This window comes from Aythya fuligula, chromosome 23 (genome assembly GCF_009819795.1).
Source record: "Aythya fuligula isolate bAytFul2 chromosome 23, bAytFul2.pri, whole genome shotgun sequence".
Classification (NCBI taxonomy): Eukaryota; Metazoa; Chordata; class Aves; order Anseriformes; family Anatidae; genus Aythya; species Aythya fuligula.
Genome location: NC_045581.1, coordinates 4,794,045 through 4,817,402, shown reverse-complemented (window position 1 = coordinate 4,817,402; position 23,358 = coordinate 4,794,045). Strand labels below are relative to the sequence as shown.

Sequence of the window (23,358 nt, the reverse complement as noted above, 5' to 3'; positions counted from 1 at the left end):
CCTCTGCCAGGCGTGCTGCTGCTCAAGGGGATGTCTTGTCATTTAGCTTCCCAGGTGTCCTCTGGCAGGCGGTTGGAAGCCTTGGGAGAACAGAACAACAGCTCTCAGACGCTCCTCCTGGCACAAAAACTCCCCCAAACAAACAGTTACCCCTAATCTCTGCTTTCCACGCACACTCACGCTGTGGACCTTCTTGCAGAACCCATAAAATGGTGAATGAGCAATCAGCCATCATGGCATGGAGCTCATGTGTCCCCAGAGAGGTTTGGCTGGGCTCGGGCTGCACCCTAACAGCCTCACTTGTTCACCATCCAGACCGCCCGCCTCCTTGTGCTTCTTAAAGTAAGAGAAAATTGGAGAGGAAAACAAAAATTAGGCTGTTTTGAGACCTTGCCTTATGTGCTGCTTAGTCCTTTAAACCTGCTGTAAATTTATGCCGGAGGTGTATAAAGGATGGCACCTAAGCTCTGTCTATTGAATAAAGGCAGAGTTCAAGAATTAGATGAAAACTTTCTCGGGCTGCCAATGAAAGAGTGCGAGATGGAAAGGGAATTGGTAAGATCAAATGAGCCTGACAAGATGACACACCGAAGAACTTCAAGGTCTCTGAGTGAGAACCTACTGGTGCTGCTCAAATTATAGAGAAATATTCAGAAAACTGCAAAGCAGCAACAGTCGTCAGTGCTTGAAAAGCTGGTGGGACCATTAAAGGAAACAGAGGGGTAATGAAGGAAGAAGTGAGCGGAGCTCGATGACCCCGTGCAGCTGGAGCCATAATAAATGGGGGCTGTTCAGGATTCACCTTGGGCTGGCTTCCCTCTTCCGCAGGTGCAAACAGGGGCTGAGAAATATTTCATCAAAAAGTGCGATTATTTTCCTGTCTCCTTTTGGCAGGGAAACGGGAGCATTTCAAAGAAGGTTTAGTTAAAGATGAGATCTAACACAAAACACTTCTGAGCCTAAATTGCATCCCCGGAGAAATCTGCTATGGATGACCCAGTCCTTGTTTCAATTAAGAGGAATGGCAATGCCCCAACCCTGGCGAGCACCAGAAGGGGTTCGGCTGTGATTTGAAGGCCCTGTGAGTCCGAGACCAGGTGATAATTCACGACAGCCAGAGCCACCAGACGGACCCCATGAAACCACCGACGTGGGTGCTTACGGTGCCCCGGTGGCTGGAGCAGAGAGGATAAGCAAGAAGGCTGATTAAAAGGAGAGATGGATCAAACACATCCTTTGCCTGCCTCTAAATAGTCCCTAAGTTGGTTTTAAGTGGCGTTGACCTATGATTATAGCATCAGCAGAGGACTCCAATGCCTAGTTCAGGAGACTCACGTCTCTGAATTACGGCTTTGCTATTTTGGCTGTGGTTTTCTCCTGAGGGTTGGATTTGAGAGGCCTCGCTGGGGTCAGAGCAGATATTGTTTCAATTACTTCTGAATGTAATAAATATGCCCCATATCTTCCCCGTGAAATCTCTTGCTCTCCATTTCCGTGTGCTAAGAGAGATTCCTGCAGAACCTTAATTACACCAAATACTTGATGTTCTTTAAGAGAATATGAAGACAGAAGAAATGTCAGGAGCAAAGCACGTGAAAAAGAAACTGTAACAGCAGTGTTTTAGAGACTCTATTTCAGCCCCAAAGCAGCCTGACGGGAAAAAAATGTTATATTACCTCGTAACTGCTGCGATGTAAGAAAGACATGAATCGTGCTGCAGGACGGCTCATTGTGGCAATATAAACTAGCACGAGAGACCCTGGATGAAAAAGTAGGAGGAGAGAACAACAGAAACGAAGGGAAGGAGGCACAGACGGTGAGCAGCCGAAGGGGACTCCGAGGGCTCGGGAGTGAGGCCACCATGTGCTGGGTCACTGCAAGCCCAGGTCCCTGTCTCTTGGCCACTGCTCACAGTGTGGAGGGGCTGTTGGGGGCTGAGCAGCCCCTCTGTGATCTGCACAGCCCCTCTGGACTTCCCTGGCTGCAGAAGGTGGCTTCAAAGATGCTTCCACGTGGGAGCCTGGCCCAGCATCTCCTTCAGCCTTTTCTCAGTATTTAGTGCAGGGAATTTCTTGCGTAGATGGAATTTGCACATTTAACACGCTTTGAGAGTGGGGTCTGGATAATTTGGGTTGGATTTGGCCTCAGGCGAGTAGAGAAAAATAAAACCATAAAAGTAAAACTGTGAGCTCTGATCCCAAGCTGCCTGAGCAGTGTAATCGTTCTGGCACTGGAGCCCCAGAGTTAGGGCAGCAGAGTCCATCCGGCTACGTTCTGCATGGCTAACAGAGGCACAGAGTGAAGAGATCCTATTAATCACCACAATATTTTTTCCCTTTTGTAATTACCTTGGGTTCACTTTCCCAGATGAGCATCTTTCCCTGCTGAGAGCATCTGGTGCCTTCTCTCTCCGACACAAAGCAGAACCACTGAGGCCCTCATCCTGCAGCCCTGACAACGCGGACAGTGCGATTTAGCCGAGTTGCCCCCCATTTTCTGTCCCCCCAGCTGCTTCCCCAGCCAGCCCTGCTGGCTCTGGCTGGCTCTGAGCTGGCAGAAGCGTGGGGTGGTGATGGCAACACCACTCTCATCCTCTCCAAAAGTCGGGTGCCTTTTCTGTGTGGTACACCGCCCGCAGGCTGAACTGAGCTGTGATGTTACCTTGGTGGCTTGCTTTGTGCTGGGCTCCCCGTGGGCCCTGGACAGTGGCAGCCTGCTCACATCCCTGCTCAGAGGGCTTCTGTTTGACCTCAGGACAGTGCCTGGAAGCCTGGCACGTGGCTCGGTGTAGCGGCCCCCTTTGGGAGAGCTGCGTTGCACAGAGTAGGAAGGAGACACCTGGGGACCCTCTGTGTCTGCAGGAGGGACGCGTGGCCCCTCCTGCCCTGCACCTCTGCAGGGGAAGGATCAGAGCGGTGGCTGCTTCACCGTCCCAGATGGTCTGGAGAACACTAATGCTGTCTGCTAAGCGGAGTTTACTTTGACAACTGCTGTTATGTGTAATTAGGATATTACATAGTAAACTCAGGAAATCATCTCTAAATGCCTCTGAGGACCTGAGGGATGTTGGAAATTGCAGATTTGTTGTAACATGAGGGTTAATGCGTTCTGGTTGCTGCGGTTTCATGTTTAATCTTCACTTTGACTGTCTGATTGATGTCAGTGGATTAGGTAGGGGCTGGTTTCTGAAGGAGGCTCCAAGGGAAACGCAGCCCACCAGCCCTTCCTCGGAGGGGCCCGCACAGAGCCACGGCTGGGGGGGCAGCGGGGAGGCTGCTGAGGCTCCGCTGCCATGGCTGGGACTGGAAGGACTGAGAAACGAGTGTCTAACTGCAGGATGTGTTTAGGAAACTTCCCCGGGCACAGCTCTCACCCAAAATATTTAAACACCCGGGAAGCTGGGCATGGCTGGGGACATGGCCAGGGAGAAAGCAAGTGCTTTTTTCGGGTTTGGAAAGGCAGCACTGCACATTGAGAGCAGCCCTGGACTGCGAATCGCATCAAAGACTCTGTGAAATTAATAACTCATGCAAATAGATGCAAATTCCGCTGCTTTTAAATATAGAGGTTTTAAACATGCTAATTAGATGCATATTAATTTCTGTAAACAGACGCTGTCAGATCGTCGCCCTGCGCTCTGCATCCTTTTGGTACAGGGGAGGGCTTGCGGGGAGCTTTCTGCTGGGGGGGTCAGAAGCAGGAGCTGAGGCAGGGGGCAGTGGGAGGCTGAGCCTCTTCTGGGGAGGCTGCCTGAGAGGTCACCTAATGGGAGCATGAGCAGGAAAACCACGTCCCTTCACCCCTCGTTGCACCAGGCAACAAAACAGAAAGGCAGGTGAATTTCTAAAATCACAAAAGAGCGAGCATTTTAAAATTCTTTTGTGCTCAAGGTCTGCTAACCGGTGGAGCTGCCTGCCCTGACACAGCACAAGAGGCTTACGGATTTATGGTAATAAAACAAATAACTGCATTTAGCGTGCTGGAGCAGCACAAAGGATGTAACAGAGTCGAGCTGGCAAAGAAGGAACCAGATTTCCCCTGTGCATAGCCCATCTTTAATTTTCTCCACTGGCTCTGTATCACCTCTCCAGCCACTCGGAGATAGAAATCCCACAGCCTGCAGCCTGCTGCCCTCTGGCAAGTCCTGTTGCTAAATTTCTTTGTTTCCATTTTGAAAGGGCCTTCAAATGGAGCCCCTTGTGTCCAGCGAGCTGCCAGCACCGAGCCCCTGTGCTGACGCTGGGCTTCCAACAGCAAGCCGTGCTGTGCCCTCGCTGAAAATGGACAGAGCAGGAGGAGAGGCGTTGGTCTGAATGTGTGCAGCCAGCCTCGGGGAGGTAAAAGCCAGGCCCATTTTAGTTTAACACTTAAAGAGCAACGCCACAGTTGAGCAAAAAGCCATTTGTGCTCTGGTTTTGAAGCCGTGAAAAACCATAAACCGTGCTTCGGCTGATGCTCTGATTATCCCTCCACGGGAAGGGTGGCAGTGAAATGGAACAGAACAGGGGAGCCTGCAAGTCGTGAGCAAGCCCACGCTAGCAGACCAGCCTGCCTCTGGGTAATGGGCCAGAAGTAATTTCATTAATGAAACAGGTTTAATGCCGCGGCTCCCGCTGCGTGCTTAGATCCCCACGACGTGCCGGCAGCGAAACGATTTGGAGCATGGGGAAAGAATCGCGTGGTGGCAGCTGAGTGGTGCGGCGTCAGTGTCCCCTTACCTGGCTATGACAAAGAGCACGCAGCTGACCCCCAGGTAGGCGAGGAGGATGTACATCCAGATGTCGGGAGACAAGGGGTTGAGGAAGGAGAACACGCTGGGGTTGGTCCCGTTGGGCTTGCGGTACAAAATGCTGACCCCCAGGGTCATGAAGGGCTTGGAGAAGTCGATTGCTTTCTCCCGGACGTGGGTGATGGTGAGAGGAGCGACGGCCAGGTCAGCTTTCTGTGCGTGACATGGAGGGAGAGAGACACAAAGGGAGAAAAAAAGAAGCCATTAGAAAGCTGTTGCCATCCCTCAGAAGCCCTCTGTCTCCCCAGCACACCCTGCTGCAGGGTCAGTCTTGTTCCTGGCACGAGGAACGGCGCTGGGAAGAGCTGACAGCTGCCGGGTTGCTCTGCTACTGCTGCGAGGTTCAGAGGGCAGCACAGCTGCTCTGGCCTCTGCAGAGCCCCCCAGACAGGAGGGCTGGCTGGGTTTGGGTTGTTCTGGCTGCTGAGAGGCAGCGCCTTGCCCCAAAACCCAAAGGCTCCACGTGCACCTGCTGGAGCTGGCTCCGAAGCCCCAGCAGAGACCGTACTGCAAATATTCAAAGGTTTCATCCTCGCTGCCTGCACCTGGGAGCTCTGAAACCCTGCATTATCACCATCCTTTCCTCCCTGCTCCCATTCCCCCTGTAAGCAGGGCACAGCTCACCAGAGCCCAGAGCAGAAGCTGAAGGTGTGGGAGTGTGAGGGAGGTGCCCAGGGCACCAAGACCAAAGGGGCCTTGCTGTGCTGGCTGCTCGGCCCCAAAGTTTGGGCACCGCACGTGGGCTGACCTCATGGCAAAACTTGTAATTCCCATTCTGGGGACGCCGGGTGTGTGGGAGGAGCGGTGCTGTGCGGGGAGCTTGGAGGGAGCCCCCACGGGATGCAGCTCCTCTCGCATCATCACTTATCCTACTGATCATTTCCTAGAGGCACAGTGGCTTCGTTGTGACTTGCAACCTTTACATAAATGTTAGCGCTCTTGCTAGAATTTGCTTTGCTCCAACAGAAACCGGGGGCTTGCTGCAGAAGCTGGTGAGAACAGAGCATGACAGGTCCTGAGCAGAGGAGGTGCAGGGATTCTCTAGGAGGCACAGAACTAGGTCCTTCCTTCAGACTGAGCCCTGGTTGGTTCCTTTTCCTCATCACTTTGCAGTCATGTTCAGCTCTTGCATCACGTCTGTGTGCATGTCCTGCTCTAACAGGGAAACTGAAGGAGATGTTGAAGAATTTGGCTACTGATTTTTCTTCCAGAAGAAGGAAACGGGCAGCTCTGAGGTCAGCACTAGCAAGCAGCTGCCTGTCTGAGAGATCCTCCAAAGCCAGATTTGTCAAAATGATCTAGCGAGCTAAATAACAGCCAGGAGTTTATGCTTTACCACGGAAAATGAAGAGAGAAAAGTCTGCATGGATGCTCAAAGATCAAACCGCTTTTAGTGCAGAGATAAAATTTTACTGTGTCATTTCAGCAGCTCCTGCGATTTGATCACAGCCCCACGTCCTTGGCAGTAAATGTCACACACAAGCAGGATGAAGCAGGTATTAGGGAGCCCAATCTGGCGTTGTGTCCTCCGCTCTGAAAGGCATTATAGGGCTGCACTTTGATATCCTTTTTATCGATGCAGATTTTTCGGAAGGTGGCCTCTAATTAGGGATTTGCTGAATGGGAGGATCGGAATCAAAACCCTCCAAGGGTGAAGCTTTCATTTCGTCGTGCTCCGCCGTCCCCAAGCAGGCAGTCGGGTAGCGGGCCCTGATGGCTTCCTTCACTCAGCCCCAGCTTTTATGCCATTGCACGGTAAGATGGGTTTTATTAAAAATGAGGAATTACGGCAAGTGCCAGCGGCTTAAAGGCCCTTATCCAGCAAAGCCACTTAAGCACGTGCTTCTCTCTTCCCAGAGCTCGCACACACTCCAAGTGTTGCGTATCTTAAGTGTGGTGCTGAATTGAGGCCAGAAAGCTGAATTTTGCCAAGGCAACAACACACCAAGTGCAGGCACGTCCCCAGCACCCCTCGCAGGCCTGGCTCTCCTTTCTCACAGCAGGCTGCAGCCTTCACACTCGGGTGGAACCGATGCGAGTTCGCTGGGCGTTCAGTGGAGGAAGAATCGTGTTCTCTGCGGAAGGGTTTGGCTTTAGCACCAGCTGCTAGGTCTTATCTGCAAGTTCCCAGTTATCACAGGAATGTGGCCGCGGGTCAGAACAGCTCGGGCACGGTCCCTGGAGTCGTGCAGCACCCAGAGCGGAGCTGGGTGTGACAGCCTCTCACAACAGCGCCAGCAAACAGCATAAGCACCAAGATACATATTTATTCAAGAAAGTAAGCTGCCTCGGCGCTTATTTTGCCAATCTGAGTTAGGTGTTTACATAAACTAATTATGTGTGTGTTGCCTGAGAGACAGGTAAATAGTGCATATTTTACTCATTTAATTGTTATTCAGCTGTCTGTCTGGCAGCACCAACGCTTGCATCCTTCAGTCTTGTTTGCTCCCGAGCATCCCGGGGCACAGCATGGCCAGCAGCTCCCTTCCTGGCCCACCCTATCCCAGCAGGGCCACAGGAGGAGGTGGTGAGGGCAGGCACGGTCTGCCTGCAGCTTCAGCAGGTGGCTGAACATCCTGCTGGGCCCTGCAGCCAGCAGCAGGCAGCACCCCGCACACAAAGTGATGCTCCAGGAGGAGCGAGGCCGGGGCAGGAACCACCCCAAACGCTCCTCGTCTGGCACCATGAGCAGCGGGTCAGCACTAATTGGCTGCCTCCAGCTCTTAATGGCTGCTCTTAGGATCCCAGCCGTCGTTCAGACATCGTTTTTGTCAATGAATTTATTTAACATCAGTGGTGAATTCAGAATGGGTGTCGGCAGGGAAAACCTAGCTGTAAGCTGAAGGGGAGAAAGGAGGAGCGTGAAGTCCGGCTGGGCCTCTTCTCATCTTTTTTATTCAAGAAGTTCCTTAGAGATAGAATCCAGGCTGTGGGATCACAGTGACAGGAGACAGAGCTTTAGGGACAGGCCCTGTGCCTGGCAGGTGGGCGAGCCAGGAGAGGCAACAGCAGCTCCAAGACCTGCAGCAGCAAGCAGAGGACTTGGGGCTCCCAACTTGCACATCAGTGTGCTGCTGTCGGCTGCTTCTCTGACGGTGATAAATGTGAATTCACCAAATTAATGATGCTGAGCCCAAGAGGAGAAAGCGCAGCCAGCTTACTTCCATCTCCTTTCTGGTGCTGAGTTTCTGAAGGGTGTAAGCAAGGGACGACATGCACCTCATCCAACAGCAATGTTTTTTTCCTCTTCCTGGCCCAGTGGCTTCCAAATGCATCCCCAGCTCCCTGGCACTTGAAATAAACACCCACCAGTGCAGGAGCATTACTGGGAATGTGGCAATGTGGTGCAATATGTGTTTCTGCCAGAATTTACTGTCAATAAATGCCCGTTTATTGTGAGAGTGTTAAATCAACTGTCATAAATCATCCCTAAGGATAGATATTACATCTTCTCTATAGTTACCATTGGCAGGGATTTCCATTAGAAACCCTATTATTTTTCATGCCTTTTTTATTCCCACGTGAAGTTTCAGACTGAATGGAAATTTGATATGTACTGTCTTGGCAGAAGACAAGTTTTATCTGTGAACAAGTTTGTGCGAAATGTGCAGAACAACTCATTCTGCTGGTTTTATGTGGCTCTGCCCACAAACAACGGGGGAGATTTGCAGCCACTCTGGTGCCAGACAGCTAAAATTTAAAAATCAGAATGGATGGGCCACAATGCACGGTGTAGTTTTGCCTGTATCAATAACAATTCCTATGAATAAATAGCAGGAACACTTCACTACGGATGAAAGGAGGAGATCTGACAGTTGCCACCTTCCCTGTTTATTACCGATGTACAGCACAGTGACTTCTCTGCATTGCCTGGTGCCCCAAACCTGCCTGAAACACTGGTGATGTGAGCGAGGTGAGCTTTCACGGCCCCTTCTGCTTACAGCCCCTCTGCAGAAGTGGCCAGGCAGAGTGACAACAAGCAACAAACTGTGCTGAGGAAAGCGTCCGGCTCTCGAGGGAGCGGACTGAACACCAAAGCAGATATTTTTTGTGATGAAGGACAAGCAGAAGATGAAAGGCAGCAGGGCAGGACTTCTTGCATCGTACTGCGCAAAGCTGTCTTCTCCAGCTCTGCTGCTGGGGACCTGCAAGATGGGGTCATGCTGGGAGCTGCTCTGACTGCTGTTGCTTTTCCTGTTTATGCTTAAGGCCAGACTAGAAACAAAGCAATTTTACAAAGGATTGTAGCCCAAGGCACTACCGCCTGTGGCCAGGCATGTCTGGATCAGAAGGGACGGCAGGAGGAGGATGCGTGACTCCAAAAGAAGCAGTGGGAGCTTGCAGCGTAAACAGCCAGTCCTCCGTCATGTGCTCTGGGAGGTACCCTGGGGGTTGTGGTGGGCACCATCACCCCCAGACACTAATTATACATCCTAATTGTATGTTCCTGGTACAGTATCTGCTGCTCCCAGGGCTCTCAGCCCTTCCATGTGATAACGACCTCCATTTTAGCCTCTCGTTTCACCTCGGGAACACCTCACCTACCTACATGGTGTGGGACCAAGCCTGTGCTTCAGCTCAACCCCCCAAGAAGTTGCTTCACAGAGCCCTGGGGGCTCAGTCTCAGCTGCACAAGAGGTAAGGGGATCTTCAGCAAGGCACAGACTTTGGGCACAGAGCTAATCTTGGCCTGGGGGTTCGGACCTCACAAAGTCTTACGTGCTTTAGGCTCGCACCTGAAGGATCCAAATTCCTTTACGAGGAGGAGATGCTGGAGGGAAGCCAGCCCAGACACACTCGCAGTGTAGGCAGTCCTGTTTTCATCATTACCACTTTGTTTGAGTGGTGTCTCCAACACTTTTCCTCCAAGGTGTGAAATAAGGTTGAACTTTCCCATTGCGAATGCCAGTCAGTTGTTCCTTTCCCCACGTCACGTGAAGATGCTTTGCTGCTGAAGAAGGGCCCCATCTGGTTGCAGTTTCACATTTTAATGCTTTACATAAACACTGCTATAAAAAGCAATGACATGCAGATAAAATAATGGCTTCATACAGGGTTTGGGCAATGGTTGTAAATCACTGCAAGGCACGTACCCCGCTGCACCTGTTTGAAGGCAGAATTTGAACTTGATGCTTGTTTGCGAGTTAAACCTGCAAGAAGAGGGGATTCGGTCCTTTCCTGTTGCTGTCTGTTAATTTGCTGTTGCATTAGGTAGCCAAGAAATACTTCAGTGGAGGCTGGCCATGAATTTAGGGCATCATTGAATGAGGCTGATCCCCATATCTCCTTCTGGCTCTGTCTCTTTAAGCTGACCGCAGCCTTGGGGAGCTCAGAAAACCTCCTGGGAAGCCTCTAACATCTTGCAGGACATTGGAAGTGACACGGGTCAGACGAAATGACAGCCTGGCTGCTATTCCCCTTGTCTAATTTCCGTCAGAGCTGTTTACTTCTCCAGAGCCCCCCAGGGTGGATGCCCTGCGGTAAAAGCCACGAACTCCGCTGCCAGCAGCAAGCCTGGGGGCTGCGGGAGGCCGGCCCCCAGAGCAGGGTCGCAGCACGTTCAGTACGGGGAGGGCACCACGGCAGCATCTTCTGCTGGGAGCTGAGAGTCTCTTGTCTGATTTAGCGAGGCCTTTATGTAGGAGACCACCAGACCTGTACTGAGGGCTGCACGGGCTTTTCTGGGAGCAAAAGCACCCTGGGCTGTCCTTGCCTGCCCTTCATGCTTCTCCAGGGCGAGCCATCTCAGGACTACTGCCTGCTTCACCGGCTGATTGAGCGTCACTGTCCCTAGAAGGGGCATAATCATGATCATCTGCATTTTGCAGATGGAGGAAATACTGCACAGAAGTGACTTGTCCAATGTCATTTCAGGCAGACGAGCCAAATCTGGAAACACAACCTCGATCTCGGAGCCCCAGCTCTGCCATCTCACCGCGAGACACCGCTCGCTTAGCCGCTCGCAGCGACGCTCATTTGCTGGAGTGACTCACCCAGCACACACGTTCCTCTCACATCAGCTGTAAGAGCATCACAGCTGCTACGTATCTGGGCTTATTTTTGTCTCTTTCCACTCAGGCAATGTTTTTAAAATGAAGCCAGGAACCTGAGAGGTGGTGCAGTGGCTGCGCCACGCGGCCAGGACGTGAAGGAGGAGAGGGAATGCGGTACCTCCAGGGAGGCTGATAACACTCCCTGGGGTAGGGATCAGAGAGGAGTCTTGTCTCTGTTCTTTTCAGAGACCTTTTCCTGGAATAGGAGCTTCAGAAATATACCAGCTCTCCTCACCTCCCTAAGTGGGCTTTGGGGATCACAGGGAGTGCTGGAGGCAAAATACTTCATTAGGAGGCCAAGCGTCCTCTGGCTGCGAGTCCAGGTGACTTCTGGCATCTGCGAGGGGAAAGCTGCCACTGGAGCTTCACTGGTTTGTAATGGGGTTTTAGAAGTGAGCATGGAAGGAAAGGCACAGCTGCTCTGCTGCAGGGGAGCTGTGTGTTTTAGGAGATTTTAGGAAAACAAGCTGCATTTATAAATATATAGAGAGACCTGTGCCCCACACACCTGCTCTTCCTCTCTGGATACACGATCTGAATTCAGCCAAGCTGTGCCTGGGCTGTGTTTGGTGCCCCTGAGCCACCTCGTTGCTGCGCCCTGGCCCCCGTTTGCAGCCCCCATCCCACCCCTGGCAGAAAGCCTGGGGCTGCCCGGGCCCCTCCGTGCATCTTGGCCTCACTCACGTGGTCGATGAGCTCCTTGATCATGCCATTCCACTGCCCCTTGTCGTCCTGCGCGCCGTATTTCCCGTCCTCCACCAGCCGGATCTCGTAGGTGAAGCCCAGGATGATGGCCAGCTCCTTCAGCAGGTCGATGCAGTAGCCCTCAAAGCGGTCGTTCCCAAAGAGGGCGGTGTCGGACTTGCGGAACATGACGAAGGGCTCCTCCTGCACACCACAAAGCAAAAACCCCGTTAGGACTCAGCTGTGGTCCCAGCTCCTGCCCCAGGTAGGGCCACCCCTGCGGCCAACCTGAGCCGCGAGCGCCGGCTCTGCAGGCTGGGCTGGCACGGTGACACGCTGGGAATAAATTAGCTTTGCACAGCGCATCAGCTAATTAGCAACCTTGTTTACCCCACAAAATTTAATTTTGTCTCTTCTGAGCAGCCAACTGTTTTCCATTTGGTGGAATTTCAGGGAGAAAAATAACCATTTCATGCTCTGCAAATGAAGAGTGTTGAGAAGCAGCAAAAGGCTGGGGGGGGGAACAAACCGAACCACGAGCCCCGCGCCACCGACACGCAGCGGTACTGGCTCTTAAGAGGCTGGTGGATTAAATACCAGCTGCAGGACTGTGCTCAGCTGCTGGCCAGCCCCAAATGTCCCCGAGATGAGCTCTGCTTCCTCTCTGCCAGCTCTAGCTGAAGGGGTGCAGGGCCCTGCTGCTACCCCGAGAGGCGCTGCCTTGGGCTCTGTTTGTATGCACAGTGGGGATGTCTCTGGTCACAGCAACCCCAAGCACCAGCACGTGTGAAAATAACTAAAAAAGTGCTGCCCAACCGGCTCTGCCCTACGGATTGCTGCCTCTTTGCAGGTGAAGGCAGGAACGCGCAGCAAGCGGCACAACCCTTTGGTGGCTGTCAAGCTTGGGCAGCCACCAGGGGCTGAGGACAAGGGACACCGGGGCAGCCAGGGGGAAGCAATGTGCAGAGCACAGATGGAAGTGGCAAAAAATGGCAAGCAGCAGGCAGAAACTGGACGGCAGGGGGAGGCTGAGATAGGGGGAGGCAGCGAATGAATGGCTGGAATTAAAATTATCTGCAAGGCGGCCGGAGCCCCCGTAAGGTGGCACCGAGGTCCTGCTGTGCTGCAGAGCAGTGGCTCTGCCTCGGGGAGTGACCAGAGAGCTTCACGGAGACTGGAACTGCAGAATTACAAAGCAAAGTGGGAAACATCACACCCACAGAGTTTGGTTTGGCACTCGCAGCTCTGTTAAACCCTGTTCTCCCTGGCCACCACCTCAGTTTTTTCTTCTTTTTTTTTTTTTTTTTTTCCTTTGGAATTAGTGCTTTGTTTGTGAATCAGCTGAATCTATGGATCTCGCTATAAATACAGCAGCTCCAGAGCAGCCATAAAACACTATTAATTTTGGGAAGCGCTGTAGGGATTACATACATATTTAACAGCCGAAGCGCTGAACATTAGGACGCCACTCGCTTCAGTAATGTATCTGCAGGTCTCAAACATTTCCTAGGGGGTAATTCTGAACTCTGTGAACCACTTATTCACGGACTATTTCACAATTTATTACTGAAAATGGCCAGACATCCAATTCACAAGCTCTCTCGGTTTGCTAATCGATTTCTCAGTGAAGGTGCCCTCAATTTCATAACTTCACAGTTCCCATATTGCTTGGGGAGAGTGGCGCTGGCTGCTGGGGTAATATTTCTCTTCCAACAAGTCACTGCAATATGAGCAAAAGGGGAAAAAATAACCTTTCCTGCTTTCCCTTTTAAAGGTTCTTCCTCTGGCTTTCCTACAACCGGTTACACCAATGCGAAGGGACAAAGGGATGTCGCAAATGCAAATGAAGTGTAGGGCTGTGTTTTATGTTTTGGAAGCCAGGATATGAAATGCAGTTAGTGCAGAGCTCGGGTCTGAGCACACTGCCTGCTCCTGCAGGCTGCAGGGCAGTGCTGGCTTGCAGGAGGATGCCCCACAGCACGCATGCAGGCCCAAGGAACGGCACAGTTCATAGGAACTGGTACCACCCCTGTGCTTCATGTGATTTGTGCTTGCTCCTGGACCGCGAGATGCAAATCCTGCCCAGCAGGAGCCCGTCACAGGCAGGTGGCTGGCAGGTCTCCTTCTGGTCCATCACCTGGCATCGCGCTGAGGTCTTTGAGGTGCAGTGATGGTAGCGCTCTAACCCCAACACGTCCCCAGCTCCAGCCATGGTTTTATCCCTGGCAAGATGTGCCCTCCCTGCTTTCCGTAGCCCTGACTGTACAATTCCCTCTTGTGTTCCCGTCCTCACCTGCCATCCCTCAGTCTCACGGCGCTGTCGGGTGCTCCTCCACCTCCCAGCGCCCCTCTGCTGCTGCCTCTCCAGCCCTCCCTGTACCACCAGCCATCCTGGCCCAGTAATTGCCAGTGAAAGGTGAGCATGGGCAGAAGAGAAGTCATTTTAAAGCTTCTGGAGTTTTCTCCAGCTGCAGTATGGGTTGACCAGTTCCCTTATGGCTGATCCTGAGCCTGCACCTGAAAGCAGCTCGCTGCGGTGCCCTAAATGTTTGCATTTCCCATGTGTGGGGACAGGCAGTGCCTGAGGTTTCCTTGCTGAGATGAACTAACCCTGGCCTGGCAAGTGTCTGTTTGACCTAGCAGAGAAACACGACCTGAGCCTCTGCTTTCTGAACAGCCCCCGATAAATGCAAAGGAACACGGTGAGAGCAGGCGGGTGTGTGTCGTGTCTGCCTGCACCCGCTGCTGCAGGGCTCTAAGCAGGAGCACGCTCCCGATCTGATGCACGCTGAGTTGTTTCGGTGCCTTTTGCTTTGTCATTTCTCTGATGCCTGTGCAGGAACTCCTGATGTGAGTCCTGATTCATTTCTGTGTCTGCAGCCGGTGGGGAGCTGCTGCTGGCACTGGTTGTGCCCACACACGTGGCACCAAGCACCGCCTCGGGCAGGCAGCCCCGTGTGTGTGACCCGCGGCCTCACCCAGTGGCACGGTCTGAAACTTTCAGCCAGGGGGGGGATTTTGTTTTCCAGTCTCCCCTGCATGTTGGCATGTGAAAGCCTTTCAGTGGAATAACTATTGTGTGATGAGCGGGGAGTTCATTAGAAAGGGTGGCACTGTCTGGCACTTCCTGGCCCCATTCCTTCCCTAGCACCAAGCCCCTCACGTTGTGTTACAGACCTTTTAGTCCTTTTGGGATGGTGAGGACATCAGGAGGGGTCACGGTGCTTGGGGCTGGGGAACACATCTCCCAGCGGGCAGCTCCTTACCCTCAGTCCCCAAAAATACGGAATACAAAAGGGCCAGAAAATTCGGGTAGGCAGAGCCATCATTCAGACCCAGTTGTGAGCTGGCTGTGCAGGGACTGATATTTTTTGTTCCCTCCTGGTAGCACGCCACGAGCCTGCACTGTGTAATACAGCTGTATAGAAACCAATGCCACTAGTCATAATTCATTAGATATAAAATAAAAATTCATTCTGATCTGATGCCTGCCATCAAATCCAATAGCGAACGTGAGAGCAAAATGCAACGTGACAGCTGGAAGCGCAGGAGCCCTGTTAAGCACCCGTGCTTTGCTGGATAATGGCATTACTCTTAGCCAGCTTATCAAATACGTACTTAGGAGAGGGAAAGAAACAGGATTGTCACAGCTAAGCCGAGGTCCCCGCGTGTTCTGGTGCTGCCTGGCATACCCCGAGTGCTTCCACCCACGGCAGGCAGCGCCTGGTGCCCGGCTGTTGGCCACCCAGAGCCTGGCACGAGCCCAGCACAAGCCCGGCTCTGATCCACAACTCGTCTGGGGCTCAGCTCGCCCCAGGGCTCAGGGCTTCTCCGTGCCCCTGCCTGGCTTTTGGAGGGATCAGCTAGCCCCGGGGGCTGTGGGTAGAGGGGGAATATGGGCTTGTGGTCTCCTACCAGGACAGTGGTGACAATGAGAGATCTGTTGCTGAGCGAGTCCGTGACGTTGGGCCCTCGTCCCTTGGCAATTTCTGTGATGTTCAGACCGTTGGCAGGGTTCCACGTGCCAACCTGAAATGAAACAAAGTGCATCACCACCTGCCCTGCGTCCCTTCATTGCTCTCAGGATCCTGCTGGCCTGGGAAAAGGGAGCTTGCTTCCTGCATTGCAAGAAACAGAAGCAGAGTTGGAATTACCATCCTGTTTCAGCTAAACAGAAGGTTTACATTAGCTCTTCTGCTGCAGGCCACTCCAGCTGCACGTGTACAATTAGCAACCCTTGTGCTGCCCTCTGAGAGATGCAGGTGCACTGAGGAAGGACCACGATGGCTGGAATTAGGAGCTGAAGGAACAATGCAGAATGGTACTGCACAGAGCAGGCAATCAATCAAAACACGCTGAAAAGTCAACTCTGGGCAAGGCCAAAGCAGAACGAGAGAAAACATAAAGTATTTTTTAATCCCCCATCAACCCTGAGACGGAGGGGCCTTTCGCAAGGAAGGAGCTCAGAGCTTCTGAAGCACACAGGGTAAGTGCACACCCACTGATCGGTCAGAGCCTGGGTCTGGGTTCAACTGAGAGCAGGACCCCACCTGGGGGCAGCCCCACAGGCGCAGCCCCCCAGCGACCCCTCCGCAGCGAGAGGTCTCGGCGCTGGTGGTGAGCCCCATGGAGGGAAGGGCCCTGGGCTTGCTCCGGCACCGGCACACGCAGCCACAGTCCTCGTCTCTTGGAGGTGCTCGGCCTTTCTCCAGCTGTCAATTTTAATGTATCATTAGACTCTGAAGATGCCTGTTGACCCAGAAATAGCAGAACATGTCTCTATTTAAGAGAAGTCATCTGGGCAACTCTAAGCCTGTTAACCTCATCTCCGCAGTGCAGGGGAGGCTTTAGAACAATCTTCGAAGGCAGAGCTGGCTAAAGGACTGTGACGGTGAGATAAAGTGTCAGGAGAGCTGGAGGAATATGCCACAAAGCCAGCCTGGCAGTGAGAAGAAACACAAGGGCAGGTGGAAACGGGAACAGAACGACCCATCTGTAGGGTCATGCTGGGAGATGGGGCTTAGAGAGAAACGAAAGGCAGACAGCTCGAACCCGTGGGGAGCCAGGAACTTCCCATATTTTATTTATTGCTATTTTTAAGATTCTCCAACTTCTTCATCAGTCCAAGGAGACGACTTGGTTTTTCTCTATCCCAAAAAAGAGACTTTGTAATGAGCAATGCTGCCTGGCAAAAAAACCCCACAACCAGCCAACCACCTCATAAATTCTAAAAGAGTTTCCATGAACTTTGTGAAAGGCTCTAAATATTTCAGGTAAAACCCAAGCAATCCCCTGCGTCTCCTTTCAATCACACAACAGCTGCAATGTCAGAAGGATTGTACTGCGCATGGGCAGCGAGAAGCAAGAGGCTAAGAGTCTCCTGCTAGCAGCTCTGCAGACTTCTTTCTTTAAGAAAAGGAAATACTCGGGACTTAAGACTGAACTAATCAGTTTAAAATATTAGAAGAAAAAAAAAAAAGAAAAAAAAAAAAAGAAGAAAAAGAGAAAAGTGCATTAAGAGAACTGTGCAACTCAGATAGTCAAACTACATGTAATTAGGTTTAGTTAATACTGCTGTAATCCCTGAAACATCCAGGAGGTATAAGGATCAGGAGTTCAATCCTAAAGCTCAACAAACATAAGCTATTATACATAATGCAGAATCCGTCTGGGATTTGTTTGTAGTTTGGCATTTTGTTATTTCAGATTAACTATTGACAGAACCGTAGCATCAACAGAGATTTGACATCGATACTTTAAACCCCCTCTAGAGCTGACAAGAAGCTTTCGGCAAATAATAGTGGGAGCTGTGAAGTCTCGGAGTCGTCGGAGACAAAAGTTGAACGAGTGCACGGAATATGCATCAAGCCTTGGTGGCTTCCTGCGGGCTTTATGTGACACACAACAGTAATAAATGCAGCTAGTGCCAGCTATTCTCCGGTACACCTGAGGAGGATTAGGTTGACAGACAGATATTGCAGTTGTACTTAAACATTTAGATTCGCCCGGTATCCAGATACCTGCACATTTTTCTGTTACCCTGCTGACGCCGCTCTCAGGCACTCTGTTGGTGCTCTGAGCACCGTGCTCCAAAAAGCCATAATGTTTTTTTTTGGGGGTTTAGACTCTATACAAAATGTTTTCTGGGAAAACAAAGCTACAAAAATCATTTGGTGCTTGGTTTGTGTGAAAAGATGGCATCTTCCCCTGCCCCTCTGCCTGCCTCCCTCCTGCCCAGGCTCAGCTGGCTGCAGCCTGAAGCTGGCCGGGTTTATTTGGGATGACGCTGTCTGTATTCTGCATCTGACACCCAAAATACCCGCTAGGAGAGTGCTGTGGTGACCTTGAGATTCTGTACGTGAAGCAGAGACCTACCGCAGTGGTGTGAAAGCACGGTGACAATTTATTTTAAGGAGGAGGAAAACCAGGCTGTCAGAAGGGGGATGGGGAGCGGGGCTGTTGGGTCCCAGGGAGCCGCAGCGCGGATCTGCCCGCTCCGGCGGGGCTGAGCGAGCCTCCAGCCTCCCAGGGCTGCCTGCAAGCACTCTGTGATTAATTCCCCAGCCTTAACTGGAGAAGTCATCTGTGCATCTCGGGCCGCTTGCTGCATGGCTAATTGAAAACTGCTCCTCTCCACTCCCAGCTGGCGTTTCCTGCGGGATTCCGAACCTGTCTCCGTGCCCAGAGGTTACAAGCTCAGCACTTTGTCCCTCGCTGCCAGCCAGGCACCTTGCGCGTGTCTAAAAGCAGACTGTGCTCTGGGCAGGGAATTGCTGCCCTGCAGGCAGCTTTTTCCTCTAAGTCTGCAGGATGTCCGTCAGCAGGACGTGGGCTCAGAGCCGCTCTCAAAAAGGGGTCGGGCTCCGGGACCCTCGGCAGCCTCGATGGCCGTGATTTGGAGCCTGATCCATGGTAGAGGTGGCTGAGGGGCTCAGCTGGCTGCAGTGCAGCCCTTGCTGCTGTGTTTTGTCTTAAATGAACAGGCCTCACCTTGAAACCAGTGGTTTAGGAGCTTTAAAGCTTTGCGTGCTGCTCTTTTTTTCAAAAATACCTGAAGAAAGGGGATGAAATCCCCACGAATGCCCAGTATCAGGTCCAACCATCCCCCTATTTCCAAGCCTTGGGCAGCTTTCCTGGTGGAAATCACCCCCAGCTGATGCTTTCAGGAGTTGTTCAAGGTTTTGTAAGCAAGCCCAACGAGGTGGAGGGTGGGAGAGATTTTATTCCATCCCCTTTGGCCTGGGCCCGCAGGGGTTGAGGCTGAGCCACGAGGTTGTGCTCCCACTGCTTGTGTCCCAGGGAGGTGCCCCAAGCTTCTGCAGCTGGGAACTCTAATCCGCTGCACGTCGCTTCGGGGCTAGTGAGTCACTGATGAGGCATGGAAAAGGATCAGAGCAATCCCACAGAACAGATCTCCTTTCATATAAAAACCAGAAAACACAGAAACAACACAACCAGCAGCCATCTCCCCTTCCATCTGGCTGTCAGAGCTGTGCCGCGCCGCATCCCGCAGGTAAGACAAACCCCGCTTACCTTTTCGAGACCGTCTTCTTTGAGGCTGATGATGTCCAAGTCAAAATCTGTCCGTAAGCCACTACTTTTGTTAAAGACAATTCGTCCAGTTAATCCTTCCCACTGGGCCTGCAGAAGGAAGAAGTAGCCGGGCCGTTAGTTGGGATCATGAATAATCTTTTGCCCTCTACCGTGTGTTCTTTTAATTAGTCCTTTTACTAGTTCTTTCTCCCCAAAGAGCATGATTAATTAATAATCACCAACATCGCTGTGCAGACTGCAGACGGGGCTGGAGATTTCACCACTCTCTGCAGTCCTTGCTACCGTCTCCGTTCGCACCTTTTGTGTTCAACAGCTGTTGCAGGACATGATGACTCAGGAGAAAACTCCTTGCATTTATCACGGCATCCTTGCGGGCTGCATTTATCCTTGTAGTCCTGATAAATGCCGGGCTGCAGGGAGCCTGGGTTTGGGACAACTCCAGCCAAGCTCATGAATAAAGAATCCTTTCTCGCAGCAAAAGAGGGGCACGGAAGCTCAAATGTCCCAAACACTTCCTCTCTCCTTCCCTTCAGATGGAAAGCGGAGCACAAGAGGCCGGGAGCCCGTCCTTCTGGCAGGCTCTGTGCTCTGAAACAGGCACAGGAATATTGGGGAGAGCCCCCAGACCAGGCAGGAGCTGTGCCAGCAGACTGGCACCACAGCACAGCGGGGTGTGTGGAGGCTGCTCCACCAAGGGGTGCTCGTGGCCCCTCGGGGATGTTCCCACTGCTGCTTGGGCGCTGGACGTGCCTCTGGTGGAGCTGCCTCCTTCATGGGCAAGGACAGCTCGAAATAACCTGCTGTGATAAAGGTGGCATAACGCATTCTCAAGGGGGGAACCACTGGCATATTTTCCCATAAATACTCTCCTCTGGCTCGTCCTCATTAATTCCTAAGGAGTAATGACAGCTTCCTCGCCACCCCTGGGTTTTGGAGAAGATTGTGCTCCGTTGCTCATTTCGGCACGCAGGTTTTTCCTAGGGGATGCACCGGCAGCTGGGGGGAACACACCTAGATGGGGCTGTGCCCTGCTCTGCCTGCCCACCCCGTACTTCTTGGGAACCCCAAGGGCACATGGGGCACCGACACTGCGGCGATGGGGGCGGCTGGGGGCCCCTCCGTGCGTGTCTTCATCCAGCCCGAGGCACTGCTGTAGCTGCGAGGAGTGCGGGGCCGGTGGCCGCGGGGAGGCACCCCACTACGTGCCCTGCTTTGTCTGGGCAGGAGTTTAGAGGGAGCAATTATGGCGTGTTCTGATTGCTGGTGGGGGGGCTTGTCCCTGCAACCGGCTGACACGGTGCCAGGAAGGGAAACAACAGGCAGGCACCGGAGTGTGAGCTCAGGGTAATTTGCAAAAGGAGCCAACCAAACAAATTATTTACACTCTCTTTTGGCAGCCAGCTGGAGCAGCTTTCCGCAGAAGGGAACAAAACATGAAAAAGGAGAGAGAGAGGCAGAGAGAGAGAGAGGAGATACAGTCTTCAGAGCCTATTAAGAAGAAGTTCATTCTCTCTCTGCAATGGGAACGATTCTTCCCTCTCCTCCCCACGCCCGTGCGCTCCGTGCACCCGGCAGCCCCTGGGTGGGCGTCCTGTCACTGCTGCTGTGTGCTGGCCTCAGCGCCAGCGTGGTCTGCAGGTGATGCTGCAGCACCAGTCCTAACAACCATTAACAGTGTGCTTCTGCTCCTTTATGTTTAAAATCTTTAGGGGATTTTATCCCCAGCCTTTTAAGTGTGGCCCCCGTCTTGTATCCCATACTGCTGCTGAAGAGCCGCAGCCACAGAAGTTTCAAAAGGCCTCGGGGTAAACAGGGTGTTACTGTTCACGAAGACATATCTGGCAGGGTTTGCGGTATCTCCCTGCGGCTCTGCCTTCATTTTTTCCTCAGGCGAGGGCTGCTTTTTGCAGACAAGGCAGAGCCTGGGGTGTGAGCGTGGGGACTTGGGGCTGCGTGCTGGGCTGGGTGCTTGGGGCTTGCGGGAGGGCTGGCTGCCTCCTGCCACTGCTCCCCTCCCTCGGTCAGCTCTCCGCACCCAGACAGCCACCGCTTGAGTCTGCCTGCGTGCTTAAGCCAGGTGCAAACAAACCATACATGGGCTGAACGGTGAGAAATCATAATGACTGAAAACAGAGAGGGAACGGGGCTGCCCCCTCGGCTCCCCTGGCTCCCCCTCGCTCAGTGCTGTGCGCTGCCAGAGCTGTTCCTCAGCACGCAGGCAGGGGTGTGCTGAGCCACCGGGAGGGTCTGCTCCGACAGCCTTTGGTGGGCCCCGAGCAAATGGTGCTGGAAAAGAAAAAGCAAAGGGCTTGGGGCAGGGGTGTCCGCAGAGAGAGGGGTCCAGCTGCTCTTGACACAAGAGGAGGCAAGGACCAGTCTCGGTGACACCATGGAAGTGCTTGGCTTGTTTTGGATGTTTTGCTGTGGCAGTGTGAGTGTTATTCTGAAGGCAAAGACAGGATTTTGTCTCTCTGGACACACAGCAGTCTGATGTGTATCCACACTTCCATCCCTTTGTACCTACTCAGGCAGGGGAGGATTTTTTATAGCCCTGTAACTGCCAACCCCTCTGCCACGGGCCTCAGTACCTGCGCTCCGAGCAGCTGCACTGCTCCTGCTGGGGAGCTTTTGCAGCAGTGGGAAGCAATCATGGTTGCAAATGGTGCTTTTACCTCTTTTATAAAATTCATGAAGCGGCCGCCGAACCTCCAGGCTTTGTGCCGGTGGCACTGCAGGGAGTTGACGGTCATCTGGGGGGCTCGCTGGTAGCACACGGACACCACGTGGACCGCGTCGTACAACAGGGCAGCGTCTGTCTAAAGTAAAGGGAACAGCATTTGTGTTGGTCGTGGTTCCGCAGCGAGGAGGCATTCACACAGCAACGCGGGGAATTCGTGGCATCTCCTTGAGAAGCCGCAGGAACCACCAGCAGAGGGGTCCTGGTGCAGTCCCCACCAGAGGCAGGGCTGGGATCTCGAGAGATTGCCATGCGTGCGTAAGCTTTAACACAAAATAGGACTTCTGTAAGGCTCTGGGCTGACCTCTCATGCAAAACTCATCCTCAGACACATGACAAAGCCCCACGAGCGTGTTTCTGTGTTATGCAGCACCTTTAGGCAGAGATTGGGAAAATGTCATCTGTCCATCTGCAGCTATTCTGGTTGTTTTAGTGCTGTTGTGTGGCCACAAAGAAGCCAGCTGTTTCTAAACGCAGGTACAAGGTTTTCTTACTTAGTCTGCTTTGTCCAAGGCAGTGCAAAAAGCAACTTACATGGGAACATCTTATCCAAGCTATCTTATATGTGGGGAAACAGGAATCAGGAAAGTTAAGTGGCTTGTCTCTGGGCATTCAAAATTTTCCAGAATGCCCCCAACTGGCACTGAAATCAGAGCATCACAGTGTGTAACACCTTCCCACTTTCCAGTGGTTTGATCGAGGGAGAACTTTCTTTTTTTTTCGCCTTCTATTTAACATCATGGGTTCAGACTCCATTTGAGATGCCCCCTCTCTCCTCCAAACACTGACCACGTTTATTTCCCCCCCCGATGTGGTCGGTCTTGCTAATGAAAACATGTTGTTTGCTGGCTTCACAAGGCTACAAAACAGATGTGAGTACAGCAGCAAAGCAATAAACCACAACAAAACAAAATAACACAGCAAACAACTGGGCAAATATCTGTCAGGACGTGGCCGTGGAGAAAAGCCTCCAGCACTGGCAGCCATCCCCGGGACCTTCCCTTCCTGCAGAACCTGAGCATGAAGAGCAGGCACCAGACCTGCCTCCTGTGGGGTCATTTGTAGGGCTGCAGGGACAGATCTGGGGAGTTTGGGGCTGGGAGAGAGGGGGACAAGGATCTGGCTATGCGATTTCATGGGGAAGTGGATGCTGTAGTGCCCAGCTGAGGGAAAAACAGCCAAAGGAGAACCCCGTGCAGAAGGGAGCAGGCAGGACAAGGATGAGAGGAACCAGGGGCAGCTGGGGAAGATCTGTCCGCTAAGGGAAAACAAAAAAGAACAGGAGGGATGTGAGGTGAAGGTCTGGGAGGCTTTGCTATGTGGGGAAGGCTCTGGCAGAGCAGGAGGGGAGGAAAGGAGGCAGCCAGCCGGCAGTTACGGGTCGGAGACAGCCTTGCCGGGAAGCCAGATGGGCGAGCAGGTGCTGCACCTTGCGAGCAGCAGCTCGGTGGAGCAGAGCTGCCATCGGGCCCTAAAAGGAGGCATCGGAGCTGCAGCAGAGCCCATCTCTGGGCACAGCTTTGCCTTGTTCTTCCCTGCGT

At 52.7% G+C, this 23,358-nt stretch overlaps 1 protein-coding gene across 2 annotated transcripts in view; it reads right to left on the bottom strand.

Moving 5' to 3' along the window:
• GRIK3 (glutamate ionotropic receptor kainate type subunit 3) overlaps nt 1-23,358 on the bottom strand; it is a 102,673-nt gene that overhangs the window by 10,669 nt on the left and 68,646 nt on the right. For both annotated transcript variants that reach the window (XM_032202308.1, XM_032202309.1), the window contains 5 exons: nt 21,753-21,896; nt 19,060-19,167; nt 15,442-15,555; nt 11,527-11,730; nt 4,719-4,942 (listed from right to left, as the gene is read on the bottom strand). In XM_032202308.1, coding sequence (XP_032058199.1) covers nt 4,719-4,942; nt 11,527-11,730; nt 15,442-15,555; nt 19,060-19,167; nt 21,753-21,896 — 794 coding nt within the window. The remainder of the gene's footprint in view (nt 1-4,718; nt 4,943-11,526; nt 11,731-15,441; nt 15,556-19,059; nt 19,168-21,752; nt 21,897-23,358) is intronic.